Consider the following 14,228-nt stretch of genomic DNA (forward strand, 5'->3'; position numbering starts at 1 on the left):
ATGACATTCTTTTGTTACAGCAGGTCATGGTGTGTCAGTATTGGTCAGTGCCTCTCACCCACTGCGAGTTCTGTTTATAGAGGTGTCCTTACAAACCACATTGGACACTTGCTGTCAGTCTTCTTGCGACAATGTAAACTTAGTCTGTTGTAGAAAATGAAATGTGGGGAACCACAAGCACACATTTAGTACCAAGATGAACTTAGGGTTTGCACATGTTTTTGCAATATAATTGTATGGTTCGTTTTTGGAAATCGGTATAATTTATGAAACACAAATAAATGTGTATTCCCTTTTACATTTTAAGTTCTCTTGACCTCAAGTGTAGACTTGCAGTCCTGACAAGGATGTGATTAATACTATCGCACTTGTTTACGCATGTACACCACAGTTCCCAGATTGACACTATAATGATACAGTGACTATACTGGGCGGGATTTGTCACGATATAATCAGATGAGTGGCTACTTCCGTAGGCCTCGCCTCGGTCATCTAGGAGTTGGGTCGTGTCCAAGAAGCAGCGAATGTACTTGAGTAACTGCCGTCACCTCGATGATTTCTGCAACCAAACACCAAACAGTTTTCAACATTTTTGATAACATTCAGGGTCCCGGTTGACAAAACGTTCGTATAACTACGACATCCGTAAGTCTAAAATGAACTATAGAGTTACGACAGGTCGTAACGTAGCGGACGCTATTGATCGGACTGAAGGATATTCCATCCATTCCATACGAATACAGTAGCCCTAGTACAAATAATAGCAGAAAATAATGATAATAATTCCATTTGTGTGCGCCATTCTACTTCAGTCGCGTTACATTATTACGATTCGGTGTGTAATCAATTTTCATTCTCAGCTCCCTGCGGAGTATTCAACCACAAACTATAATCGCAATATGCGACGTTAGTTATGACTATTAGCGCTGTGTACATGCATGCACATGTGATGGACTATAGCGCTATATAAATACCCACCTAATAATAAAATAATTAACAATAATGCTAATGATCATTTCCAGTATTCGTAATATAAGATTTCGTTTTGTCCGTTAGATTGCAAATATGATTCTGCTTTTTCACATCCAGTGAATCGCACGTGAGTGTAGGAAGAAAATCAGATCAAATAAGTAACGTAACCAGTGTTATAAGTTTTACGGAAATGGCTAGAAAGGTGTCATAATTAAATATAACGGACAAAGTAGATCGTATTGGGTGTTCATATGGCTCTGAGGGCTTTGGTTGATCTGTTTCTGCATGTCCCGAGTAAATCGATATTACTGGGACAACCCAAAGCACTCAGTTATCATTACAAGACGTAAAGGATTAATTTTCTGGAGTGATTCGTTCGTGTCGATCAGTGTTATTGGTGAACCACATCCGCAAAGAGGCGACCACAAGAAGCCCAGTCGTTTCAGGTAGGTAGGTAGATAGATAAGGTTTTAGGGCGACCTTGGGCCTTAAAAGGCCTATATACGCCCAACACTTAACAAACTGTTATATATTTGTTCAATTAAATTACGTCGTACTGACCCGTTTTAACGAGGAAGACTAAAACAGCTCTTTGTATGCAACCCTACATTAAATTATCGCCAAGTATTGCGTTCAAGTATTTTGGGTTTTGTTAAGCACAGTTTCTTTAAGAGCCTTACGTGAGTTTTCATGAGCTGGACATTCAATGAGGTAGTGCTGAACTGTTCCTGGGCAGTGTAAGTTACAGCTTTCACACAGAGGGGATAGGTCTTTATCTAAAATACTTCTATATGCCTTTAATCCACAATGTCCCAGCCTGAGACGAGTTAAAACAACTTCATCTCTGCGACAACGCCGACGAATTTTAAATGTTTGTTTACTACAGGACAAGTAGAGTACATGTGTCTACCTGTAGTTTCAGTATCCCATTTATTTTGCTAAGATGCAGTTATTGAAGATGAAATGACAAACCAGTATTCTCTTGGAATGGGCTTAATTGAATGAATATCTGGCTGTGGTCTGTTGCAAGCCATCTTAGCAAGTTTACCAACTACTTCGTTTCCAGCTACACCAACATGTGCAGGAATCCAAACAATATCACAGCTGATGTACATGGAGTTTAAAACAGTATCAAGATACAATATGTCGTATAGTATGTCACTGCGTGAACCTTGTACACCTGATTGAATTGCTTGTACAGCTGACAACGAATCAGTAAAAATTATTGCTTCGTGTTCATTATCTTTTACCCATTTTAAAGCTTGAAGTATGGCTGTCAGTTCTGCTGCAAATACAGACAGATGATCAGTCAATCTAAATCTTTTGGATAAACCAATATCGGGAATATAAAATGCTATATTTGGTGTGCATGTAATCTTGGGTTAGGATTTAAATAACACTTGGTGACATTTGTTTGTTTACAAACTCCGATAAATCCTGTGAAATCGAAGGTTGTGTTAAAGTCCATGGAACCGTTTTACGGAGAGATCGAGCAGCATTCAACAGAATATTGTTCAACTTGTACTGAAATGCAAATTGTTGTACAAGCAATCCAAACGGTGGTTTTCCATGATTTCAATCACACATGACATATTCCACACACTCACACAATATACCAGTTGCTGGTTGATACCTAGATGGAGCTTTTAAAGATAAATAGTACTTAAGGGCAACTTTAAGACGATGATATTCCATTCCATTCTGAGCATTCCTCCTGCAGGGCAGAAACTGGAGTAGTTGGAAAAGCACCATCAAGTTTAGCCAAATGACATTTTGCAGCATTCATGAAAACTTGACAGCCATATTCTAATCTAGACAAAATTAGTGCTTTGTACAAAAGAAGCAAGGATGATTTATCAGCACCCCACTTTGTGGCAGACACGCTTTTCAGTAAATTGAGAACTTTAGTACATATTGATGAAATGTAGTTGATGTGGTTTGACCAAGTGAGTTTTTGATCAAAGATTACACCCAAAAATTTAAATTCAATAACAAATTTTATGTCCTGACCACCAATGTGTAGCTTCAGAACATAGCAACTGATTTAGAAGTTGAAACCTTGAACCCCCACTTTGAACACCAAAGATCTATAGAATTTAGAGCTAATTGGATAGATTTATGAAAAAACTCAATGTTTCCAAAACGTCCCCAGCAAGCACAGTCATCTGCAAATTGTGATGCATCAATGTTTAAAGGAAGTTAAGAAAAGAAATCATTGATCATTATATTAAAGAGCAAAGGGCTTATAACACTGCCCTGTGGAGTGCCATTTACAATAATTCGCATGTCAGACACGTCTTGCCCAATACGAACTTGTATGGTTCGATCAGTTAGGAAGGACTTTATCCACTGTAGCATACGTCCCCTACCCCCAAACTTTGCAGTTTAAATAAAAGTCCACTTCTCCATAACATATCATATGCCTTTTCAATGTCTAAAAATACACACAGCATATACTCTTGGTTTCCTAGTTCTTTTGTGCTTCATTTTGTAGTCGAACTAGATGATCTATGCAAGAACGAGTTTTCCTAAACCCACACTGTAGCCTCGTTAATAATTCATTTGATTCTAAGTAGAAACTCAAACGATTTGTGACCAACCTTTCCTTGATTTTACACAGGTTAGACGTTAAGGCTATTGGTCTGTATGAAACAGGGCGAGATGGATCGTTACCAGGTTTGGGAACAGGGATAACAATAGCGTGTCTCCAGCTTTGGGTATTAACTTCCCAGATATCCAGCTTTGATTTATGATATTAAGTATGACTTCTAGAGCTGAATCTGGCATATGTTTAAAGTGCTCGTAACACAATTCATCGGCACCAGGAGATGTATTCTTGCCTTTTGATATTGCCAATTTTAATTCTCCCAGGTGGAAGGATAAATCAGATTCAGAAAAAGGTTGTAATAAAGAATCTGAAATTATAGGAATAATCTCATTCTCCAAATTTGTGATTTCGTTTTTAAATTTTGTTGAAAAGTTTTCATAGCTGCTAACAGCCTCAAACTGATCTGCTAAAAGATTTGCTTTCTCTTCACGAGAAATAGCCCTTTGATCCAAAACAGGAATAGGGGATCTACTACGGTTCCCACTAATCCTTTTTACCTTGGCCCAAATTGAAGACAAGGAAGTACGCCTGTTTATTGTAGATATGTAAGAACGCCAACTGCTGCGTTTTAATGATCGTACAAGACGTTGGAATTCAGCCCGTTTTTCCGAAAGTCTTCTAAATCAACCGGTAAGGATGTCCTGCGAAGTCTGTTATAGGCCTTTTGTCGAGCTTTATGGGCTTTGTCACAATCGTTATTCCACCAATACTGAGAATTTCGAGTAGTTGGCTTTCCGGAAGTTTTACCAATAGCTTTTTCTGAGATTTTAGTCAGAGTGAGTGAGTGAGTTATTATTTAACGTCACATCGGCAATATTTCAGCCATATCGTGACGAGAACATTTGACGTTGAAATAGAATATATATAGATATTATAAAAACCTGCCGACGAAGGACAGTAAAAATACTAGATAATCACAGATATGAATATAAAACTAGCGAACAAAGCTAAAATATTCCAATTAAAGAAGACAATACAATGTAAAAATGAGATTTTAGTCAGAGATAAAGTTGGATTACAAGTTGAACTTTCAATGTCATCTGTAAGCAGATCACACGTTATTTCATTTGAACAAAGTTCAACAAATTTATGCCAATTTGCAGATTTAAATCTCCATCTAGAAAGTCCATGTGCAGGTGTTCGAAGAGGTGCAAACGATATTTCAGTGAAAACTGGAAAGTGATCACTCCCCAGACTGTCGTGTTGATAAACACCCCATTGGCATTTGTGTGATAAAATCGGCGAAACAAGGGTAAGATCCAATGCTGAGAATGTAAAGTTACCGATATTTATACGTGTCATTTGGCCAGAGTTTAGCAATATTAAACCTGTGTCATCCAAAACATTTTCTACAACTTGACCAGCATGATTTGTATGCCTGCTCCCCCACAGTGCATTATGACTATTGAAATCACCACATATCAAAACTGGTGTATCTACAGAATTTGTCAGCATTTTATAATCATCTAGTGATGGCGAACCATTGCTGTATATATTAACAATGGTTAGGAATTGTTTCTCGTCTGAGACAATTTCCACCGCATTTGCCTCAAAATTAAGTTTCGGCAAGTATGACTATTATAGGTTAAATCTTGATTTGACAAAAATAGCACAACCGCCACGTTTAGGATTTCTGGTCGTAGGGTCATATTCAATGCGATCTTTTCGCATGCTAACATAACCATTAATTTTGGAAAAAGAACGGAAGATACCTTGAGATATATCAATGTGGAGATGAGACTTTGCAGCGGACATAATACGACAAATTTTGTCATCACGGTTTGGAGCACCAAAACAGACTGTGATAACCTCTAGTAAGAATGCAACAAGATTTTCAGTGGAGTTATCAACTCGGGATGTGCTGCTTTCGCTTGGTGGACGAGTAGACTGTGATTGATCCAGTGATCTATCGCCATGAATAGAACACTGACATGAACATTGAGTTGAACAATAACTATTTGAACCATGAGTGACCTTGACTGAAGGTCGACTTATTGCAACTTGCGGAGGAGATGGAACAACTGGCTGTTTAGGACGGAGTTTGACAGCATTTGCAAAGGACATAGACATAGGATTGTTTACTTTGACCATTTGTACGGCTTCTTTATAAGAAACTTTGTTTTCAACTTTTACACGTTGGATTTCAACCGCTTCCTTGTATTTATTACAACCTCTATATGCTGCGCTGTGATTTCCTCCACAACTGGAACATTTCAAGGTATCTTTAGAAAGACAGGCATCATAAGCATGATCCCCACTGCAGCGAGCACAAACCTGAACTGTACTTTTACAATTGTTTGTTGTATAACCGAAACGCTGGCATTTATAACACCTAAGGGCTGGTGGTACATACGTTCTTACCTTGAAAGACTGATAGTACATGTATACATGCTCTGGGAGTGTGGTACTTGCAAAAGTTAACAGAACTGATAATGTCTGCTGTTTTTCCTTACCTCTGGTTAAACGTTTAGCATCAGTCACTTTGAAGGATTTCAACTGCTCAACTATTTCATCTTCAGAAATATCCAGATCTATATTGTAAATAACACCTTTTGATTCTCGCAAACTTTTGGGGACATAAGCTTTGATTTGTTTCCCACAAATTCGCGTCAATGAGGGAGCCGTTTTGGACTGCTCAGCCGATCTGCAGTGTAACACAATGTCACCTTTATCTAGCCTCTTTAGGCTATGTATATCACCAATATGTTTTTGAATGTCCTTAGTTAGTGCAACGGGAGTGACGGATTTCAAACTGACACTAGAGTCTACCGAGGAAAAAATAACAATGGGCTTCAGATTTTATTCTGTAAAATTTGTCTGAACATCGTCATCATGTTTTCGTTTTGGACGTTTAGCCAACATAGCTTTATATTTCTCAGCAAATTCGGCATGAGTAGAAGTTTCCTCAAAATCATCAGGAGCCGACCAGTCGGCTGTATATTCCCCGTCAGAATCTGAATTCATAGCCCAATCTGCGAAGCAAACCAGTTGTTTCAATCGCCGCGAAGAGTTGCGTCCCTTACGCGCGCTAGACACAAGATTCGTTCTGATTCAGTTGGTCAACATAATTCCCGTGCTCGCAGGTTTCCAAAAGTTCAAAACGTGTAAAATTGGGATCATTTCTAGATTTTCTCCAACATCTAGTTCACATGCCGTCATAAAACTAAAAGTGGAGTAAGACGAAACTGCTGGAGCACGTTACCAGTTAGTTGGTATATATATGTAAGCGTATATTAAGGCGCTTGGTCGTGATTTTGATCCTTAGTTTGACAAAAACATATCTTTACGACATATTTACTCCCACATGATTACGCTGTTAAACGAGGCGGGGGTAGCCAAATGGTTAACGCGTTCGCTCGTCACGCCTAAGACCCGGGTTCGATTCCCCACATGGGTACAACATGTGAAGCCCATTTCTGGTGTCCCCCGCCGTGATATTGCTGGAATATTGCTAAAAGCGGCGTAAAACCATTCTCACTCACTCGCTCAGTGTTAAACGAGGTACTGAAGTGTCATGAATCAATGTTTACCATTGTAACTGAGCGTCAACACACGTTTAAAAATTAACTTGTTTTTAACTAAACTAAAATGTATACCTCATCATATGTACATCATATTAAGTTTGATCACATTTACACATGACATCATGTAGTTAAAGGGAACATTAAATTTAACGACAGCAACAGACAGTATGAGCAAACGAATTTATAGTTTCGGACGGGAGGCTTTCGGCAGGTACATGTGCTAGACACGTTGGACTTTGCCCACATAAAGATTATATACTGTATATATTTGAATCTGTTCAAACGGGTGTTAAAGTAATCTCACTTACTCCCTTACTGAGGTCGCTGCTCTTAAGAAAACCTCACCATGCATCAAGGGTGCCTCACTTTTTGCGACATGCCATCCTTCTGCAAAGACGAACACACTCCCGTCGGAACTGGATGTTGCAGAAGCCGTAGATGATGGGGTTTACGGTGTTGCTGACGAGGTAGGATCTCAGAAACAAGTTGACCGCGACCTTCTGTCCATCGGAAAGATTCTGATACCAGGTATCTCCTACAACTGTCCGAATCATGGTGATTACCAGGAACGGTAAAAAGCTGATAACGTACACCGCTGTAATGATAGCCAACATCAGAGTTGCCCTCCCAGCTTGAATTCCTTGTTTAGTGAACTTTATAGAAGCAAGTGTTGCAAGCCGATTCCTACGCGGCTGTGGTACGGTATCGCTGGAGCTGTCATTGCTCCTGAAAACGTCATCTGGCATTTCTTCACCACTGGAATCTTCTGAAGCTCTTTTGGGTGCATTCTCCGATCTCTTCTCCGCGGATCCTTTATAGATCTTGCGGCCTTCAGCTGTGCTGAATTGGAACGACATGGTTCTCACAGACTCGGTTCTCTTGTCCATCCTGAATTTCCTCATCCAGATCCGCACCCCAATGAGTGTATACAGCACTATCATGACCATTGCTGTAGCGATGAAGCCAACCCAGAGGTATATGTAATAGCCTTCTGCATACCACTTATCTTTCACCGAGTCAGCCACATTGCACATTACAAATTTCATATAGCCTCTTTTCGTTTGAAAGAAGACAATCTGTTTGCCATAGATTACCAAAGCTGGCCACGATACCGCTAGTCCAATGAGCACTGCAACTCCACACGCCATCTTTGCCCCTTTGTATGAAAAGGAGTTCTTGTTTGGCTTACAAATTTTGATGAAGCGATCAATGGAAATGATGAGTAGAACTATGGCTGAATTGTTGTTCATCCAGAATGTGGAGAAACGGGAAAGCTGGCAATATACAGGCATATCAAGGTAATAGAAGTTCCGCAGGATAACTATTTCTGTCGGCATGGTGATGATACAGTTAACAAGGTCAAGGACGGCAAGTGTCGTAACGAAGATCTTGGTTGTGGCGCGGTGCCATCGACAGCCATATACGTAGATGACAAGGACGTTGCCGAGGACGCCGATAAGCATCATGATGGCGACAAAAATGATTGGAACAACAAGCTTCAGAGCTGTGTCCTCGTTGAGAAAGTCAACGTATTTCTTCGGCAAAATGAATATGGTTGTGTCAGAATGGGAAACGCCATTTGTTGTCGCATTAGTAGACGGTAGAGCTGTTGACAGGAGGGCAGTTGACGGTAGACCTGTAGACGTGATATCAGTTGTTAGAGGAGCTGTAGATGCTAGCGGTGTGTACGGTAGCGTTGAATGCAATAGATCTGTAGAAGATCCACTAGATGATGAAGAAATCATATCTGAATAGAAAATAATACGTGATTCACATATAATTGCCTCCGATTATCTAGTGTATTGTATGAAATACTCATTTCTCTTACGATTAATATCATATATCATTCGCCATAAAATCGTTGTTTTCCGTTCGTGCCGCTACGCATTTCGTAAATCTATATGTAACCGTAGAATTGATCACAATGTAGTTGTACGATCGCTTTGTGAAGCGGGATCCTTCGTTCCGATCCACAAAGGGTTCGTAGCATTATTACCTGTCGTAACTCTATAAGTTAATCATAGACTTATGAATGTCGTAACGCTACGAACATTTCGTGGATCGAGACCCTGGAATGTCTACATGACATTGTGGCTAAAACGAGTATTTGATACGCTGAGTGAGTGGGTCCCGTTCCTCAAAGGATTCGTATCATTACGACCTGTCGTAACTCTATAGTTTATCATAGATTTATAAATGTCGTAACGCTACGAAGGTTTCGTTGATCGGGACCCTGGAATGTCAACATGAATTTTATTGATTTGTGGCTAAACGAGTATTTGATATGCCGAGTGAGTGAGTCCCGTTCCTCAAAGGGATTTTAGCCCTCCCATACTTTGGCTTACGATAGTCGTAACACTAAGATCGCCTAGGCGGGATTTATTGTAAATCGTCAATGAGTCAAGATCTGCTGATCCCAAGATGTCTAGATGCCCCTTTTTCTGAATCCCGGAACTCACAAGGGCTCACTTTCACTTTAAATAAATTTATCTCTTTCTATCCAAATTATCTATTTTCAGGGACTAAGTGTTAGTTTATACGTGCCAGGATTCTGTAATTATGGGCTGAGACATGTCCCAATAATGCTTTTGCTTTGTAAAGATCATAGGTATCTGTCTGAATCTCTTCCATATTAGAGGGGCGGTGGGGTAGCCTAGTGGTTAAAGCGTTGGCTCGTCACGCCGAAGACCCGGGTTCGAATCCCCACATGGGTACAATGTGTGAAGCCCATTTCTGGTATCCCCCGCCGTGATGTTGCTGGAATATTGCTAAAAGTGGCGTAAAACCTAACTCAGTCAGTCAGTCTTCCATATTAGGCAACTATTGTTAGCACGCTGTGTCGCCTTTATATGGTATGGTTTGTGTGTGTGTGTTGTGTGTGTGTGTGTGTGTGCGTGCTGCGTGCGTGCCTGCATGCATAGGCGGATCCAGGAATTTTCAGGGGGTTTATTAAACTTACTAAAAGCTGACATATCTTGAAACGTACGAGAATACAAACTATGACAGATGAACTGCCTTGACGTATATTTAAAGTGTCATATATGGAGAATCTATCATGTAATCTGCTGATTATCTAACCGTGCAGTGCTTTAGGACAGGCGTGTCAAGCGTTCCGGTATCCCCCGCCACTAACTCACATAAACAAGGTAAGGAAGTTGTTTTTATTTGTTGTCGGACTCTTGCCATGCGACGGTATCCTGTGCAGAACCATTAATTATGAAAACGGCAAAACCTTAAGCTGCTCACCTGGGCCCCGATCCACAAAGCGTTCGTAACGTTACGACCAGTCGTAACTCTATAGTTTATCAAAGGCATGTGAGTGTCGTAGCGCTACGAACCTTTTGTATTGGAACTGTCGTTCCTGTCGTTTGTATATATATTTGAAAGACATATGATCCCAGCTCTTTGTGGGACTTTAGGGAATAACTTACATTCCGACAAGAGAAAATATTGGCCTTCAGTTACCCATGCTTGTCGTAAGAGGCGACTAACGGGATCGGGTGGTCAGACTCGCTGGCTTGGTTGACACATGTCATCGGTTCCAAATTGCGCAGATCGATGCTCATGCTGTTGATCACTGGATTGTCTGGTCCAGACTCGATTATTTACAGACCGCCGCCATATAGCTGGAATATTGCTGAGTGCGACGTAAAACTAAACTCACGGGTCGCTGAAGACCAATTCTAACCCGGATACAACTATTGCTATTCACCAATTCCGAAATATTCACCAAGGTGGATATTATTTCCCATTGTCATTGTACACGCAAAGTGTATTATGTTGGTGTCCTTCCAAGACGTGTATATAATATAGAAACTGACCATGCATAATATGACAATCATTTTATGAGTTGACTTCCAGTTTAACATCCTTTGATCTTTGTCGTACAATGCCCGTATCTCGACCATTCATGAACGGTTAAATGTTCGTCGACTTATAACAGATGCAACATAATCAAATTGATATATGACTAATCGGAATACTGGTGTATCCTGTTTTCTGGTAGACAGGACAGTGTGGTTAACGTTGAGTATATTTACCAGAGTTGCTTTGGCCAAACCATTTTATTTCTTGTTTTACGGATTTTTGTCCTCACACAACCTAAAGGCAGGAGGAATTTCTTTTTTAAATCACCAGTCGAAGCAAAAACCCACAAAAGTTTCCATGTTAACTCTTTTGGTTTGTTCATATCAACTAAAAATAAGTTTAGTGAGTTTAGGTTTCACACTGATTTCAAGAGTATTTCACATTAACATTAGGATTATAGTTTTGAGCGGGAAAAATTAATTTTAAAGTTTTCTTAAAAATACGACCGACGGATCCGTAAAACAAGAAATAAAATCGGTCTGGCCTTATATACTTTTGCAAAACAAATTATTCAATCATCATGTATACTATAGTTTGGCATGAAATGCATGTGGACCCGGTTTTTTGTGAATATCTCTTCATCCAATGACCCAATCGATCTCAAACTGTGCAAGTGGATGTTTTGTCAGACAACCTAATCACATTGTAAATCACCGATTTTATGCATTTGTATTAAAGAATCTGTCTATGTAACTGTCAACAAAATAAACAGCAGAACGCAGAATGCTTGCAGAGGGAGGGAGCCAATGACCTGTAACAGCGTCATTGGATGAAGAGATATTTACAAAAAACCGGGTCCACATGCATTTCATGCCAAACTATAGGCACATAAAGAAACTGTGCATACAAAAATTTTAATCTAAATTTATCAAACCCGTGTAGACACATAAGGATTTAAACTCAGAGATTAGTGACATGTATCCAAGATGCATGCACGTGCCACGTTCCGTGACGTCAGTGGGTTCGTCCTTGAGACGTACAATACGTTGTTGCACGTGCATTCCGGGAAAGAAAAACAGAGCAAATGAATGCCACACAATACTGTCACTTTGGAAAGCTCAACCCCTGCCCTTGCGATCGTTCAATAAATTAAAGGGCTATTGAAACGCATAGCATGCCAAGGCTCACGTCTGCACAACGTCATGAGGCCATTGGGATGGTCCGTCGGGGAATGTCTCAACGACAAGTGGCTGCACATTTCCACTGCAACCGGAACACCATTTCTGCACTGGTGAGACCCTACCAGAACACAAATGACGTCATCGATCGAATTAAGTAACAACGCCAAGACAGGACAGATCAATAAGTGTGACCCATCTTCGCCACAGGTTTCAGACTGCAGTGATGACTGCCCGAACCATCCCAGGACTTCGTCGTAACCACCCCAACACAGTTCGACAACGTTTACGTCATCACGGGATCAGACCACGACGTCCCGCCATACGGTCTATCCTGACACAACGTCATCGACAAGCTCGCCGAATGTGGTGCCGAAATCATGTCCGGAGACCCGTGTTTTGGTGGAGAAATGTTGTTCTTACAGATGAGTCCGGGTTTGACATTTCCCATAGTGATGAACGTCAACGTGTCTATAGACGCTTGGGAGAACGTTATGCACAGGCCTGTGTCTTGGAGAGGAATCGCTTTGGTGGCGGTTCCGTGATGATTTGGGGTGGAATAACAGCACGCCAAAGAACTCCTTTGGTGATTGTTCAGGGCAACTTAACTGGTGTGGGCTACAGGGGTCAGATTCTTCGACCTGTGGCAATTCCTTTTCTGCAACGTCATGGCCCTGGGTTAACATTCCAACAGGACAATGCCCGCCCTCATACGGCAAGGGTTGCTATGGATTTCTTGCAACACCACAACGTTGACTTACTGCCTTGGCCTGCAAATTCACCGGATCTCTGCCCGATAGAGCATGTTTGGGACGAGATGGATCGACGTCTACGCCGTCTTCCTCATCCGCCAGATAACGTCCTTGACCTTGCAACAGAACTTGAGAGTATCTGGCGTGACATCCCACAAGCCTTCCTTGCACGTTTGATAGGCTCTATGCGTCGTCGATGCACTGCTGTTCTCAATGCCGATGGTGGACATACCGGTTATTGAGCTTGTGACAAGGTCGTTTGACCCCTGTCCCGCTTGTGGACTCGTGACGTCATTGTGATTGACTTTTCAATTGAAATTCTCCCGACTTGTTATGGTCTCATGATCCCTCCATTAAAGTGTATATGTACCTTTGACATTGTTATCGTACTTATCAACTGGGATAATATTTTGACAATGCATAGTTTCTTTATGTGGCTAGTATAGTTTATGTTCGCTTGACTGGGATACATTCGCTAACTAAATGCCTAGTGCAGAGTTTGTAGAATATCGAATTTGAAAATAAGCAAATCTCTCCCCCCCCAAGATCAAATGTTATTTAACGTTTCTTTACCATATTATATTCACAGGGAAGAACGAGTTTTCTGTTTTTAGTACTTAGCGGCGAAGCACAGTGGCGAAAGCGTTTGACAATCAACGCGATAGTCCAGGTTCGCTTCTCTACATCGGTACATACTGGAGACATTTCCATATTTCTGGTGATGTTTGGTTAAAGTGACATTAAAACCTTATTCATTCAGATGTTCAGATTAATAAATTCCGTTAACAATGAATGGTTCATTTTGTTCAAATAACGAACCGTACTGGTCACATAAAACTTAATTATACAACGTGACATTAAGAGCTTACCTTAGCTGGGCTGGGGACACTGACTGTATAGTCACTCGGAGAATGTCTGTATCGGACCGGAACAATGCTCGCTGGCCCAGGAGAGTAGACAGGAAACGACGTCGCATTCCCTACAGCATTATCTCATGAAACATATTTCACCATGTGCCTGTTCTGAAGTAAATCGGGGATATCACAACTAACCTGCTTCATGTCAACATATTCTGTATAAGTGAATTAACCACAACCAATATTTAAGACTGTCATCAGCCCATCAATCGGTAGTCACTCTTAAGATAAAAGTGAATGAGTGAATGTGAGTTTATGCCGCTGGTAACAAATTCTTTGGTTTTGTTTTTGTTTTGCTGTTGTTTAACGACGCACTCAGCAAGGTCCAGCTATATGTCGGCGGTCTGTAAGTAATGGAGTCTGGACCAGACAATCCAATGATCAACAGCATGAGCATCGATCTACACCATTGGGGTACGATGACATGTGTCAACCAAGTCAGCGAGTCTGACCACCTGGTCCCACTAGTA

The 14,228-nt window shown here is 40.8% G+C and overlaps 1 protein-coding gene across 2 annotated transcripts; it reads right to left on the minus strand.

The window, feature by feature from the left end:
• Positions 1–200: 200 nt before the first annotated feature.
• LOC124272146 (C5a anaphylatoxin chemotactic receptor 1-like) lies at positions 201–13,751 on the minus strand. 2 transcript variants are annotated; one of them, XM_046707291.1, is made up of 3 exons: positions 13,711–13,751; positions 7,471–8,851; positions 201–559 (listed from the first exon to the last, which is right to left on the minus strand). In XM_046707291.1, the coding sequence occupies exons 2-3, from the start codon at positions 8,847–8,849 to the stop codon at positions 493–495; spliced, it is 1,446 nt and encodes a 481-aa protein (XP_046563247.1). In that variant the 5' UTR covers positions 8,850–8,851; positions 13,711–13,751; the 3' UTR covers positions 201–492. The 2 variants fall into 2 exon arrangements, with proteins under 2 accessions (XP_046563247.1, XP_046563248.1); XM_046707292.1 differs by having other exon boundaries at positions 7,450–8,851.
• Positions 13,752–14,228: the final 477 nt, after the last annotated feature.

This window comes from Haliotis rubra, unplaced genomic scaffold (assembly GCF_003918875.1).
Source record: "Haliotis rubra isolate DU_JTF1 unplaced genomic scaffold, ASM391887v1 Scf167, whole genome shotgun sequence".
NCBI classification, from domain to species: Eukaryota; Metazoa; Mollusca; class Gastropoda; order Lepetellida; family Haliotidae; genus Haliotis; species Haliotis rubra.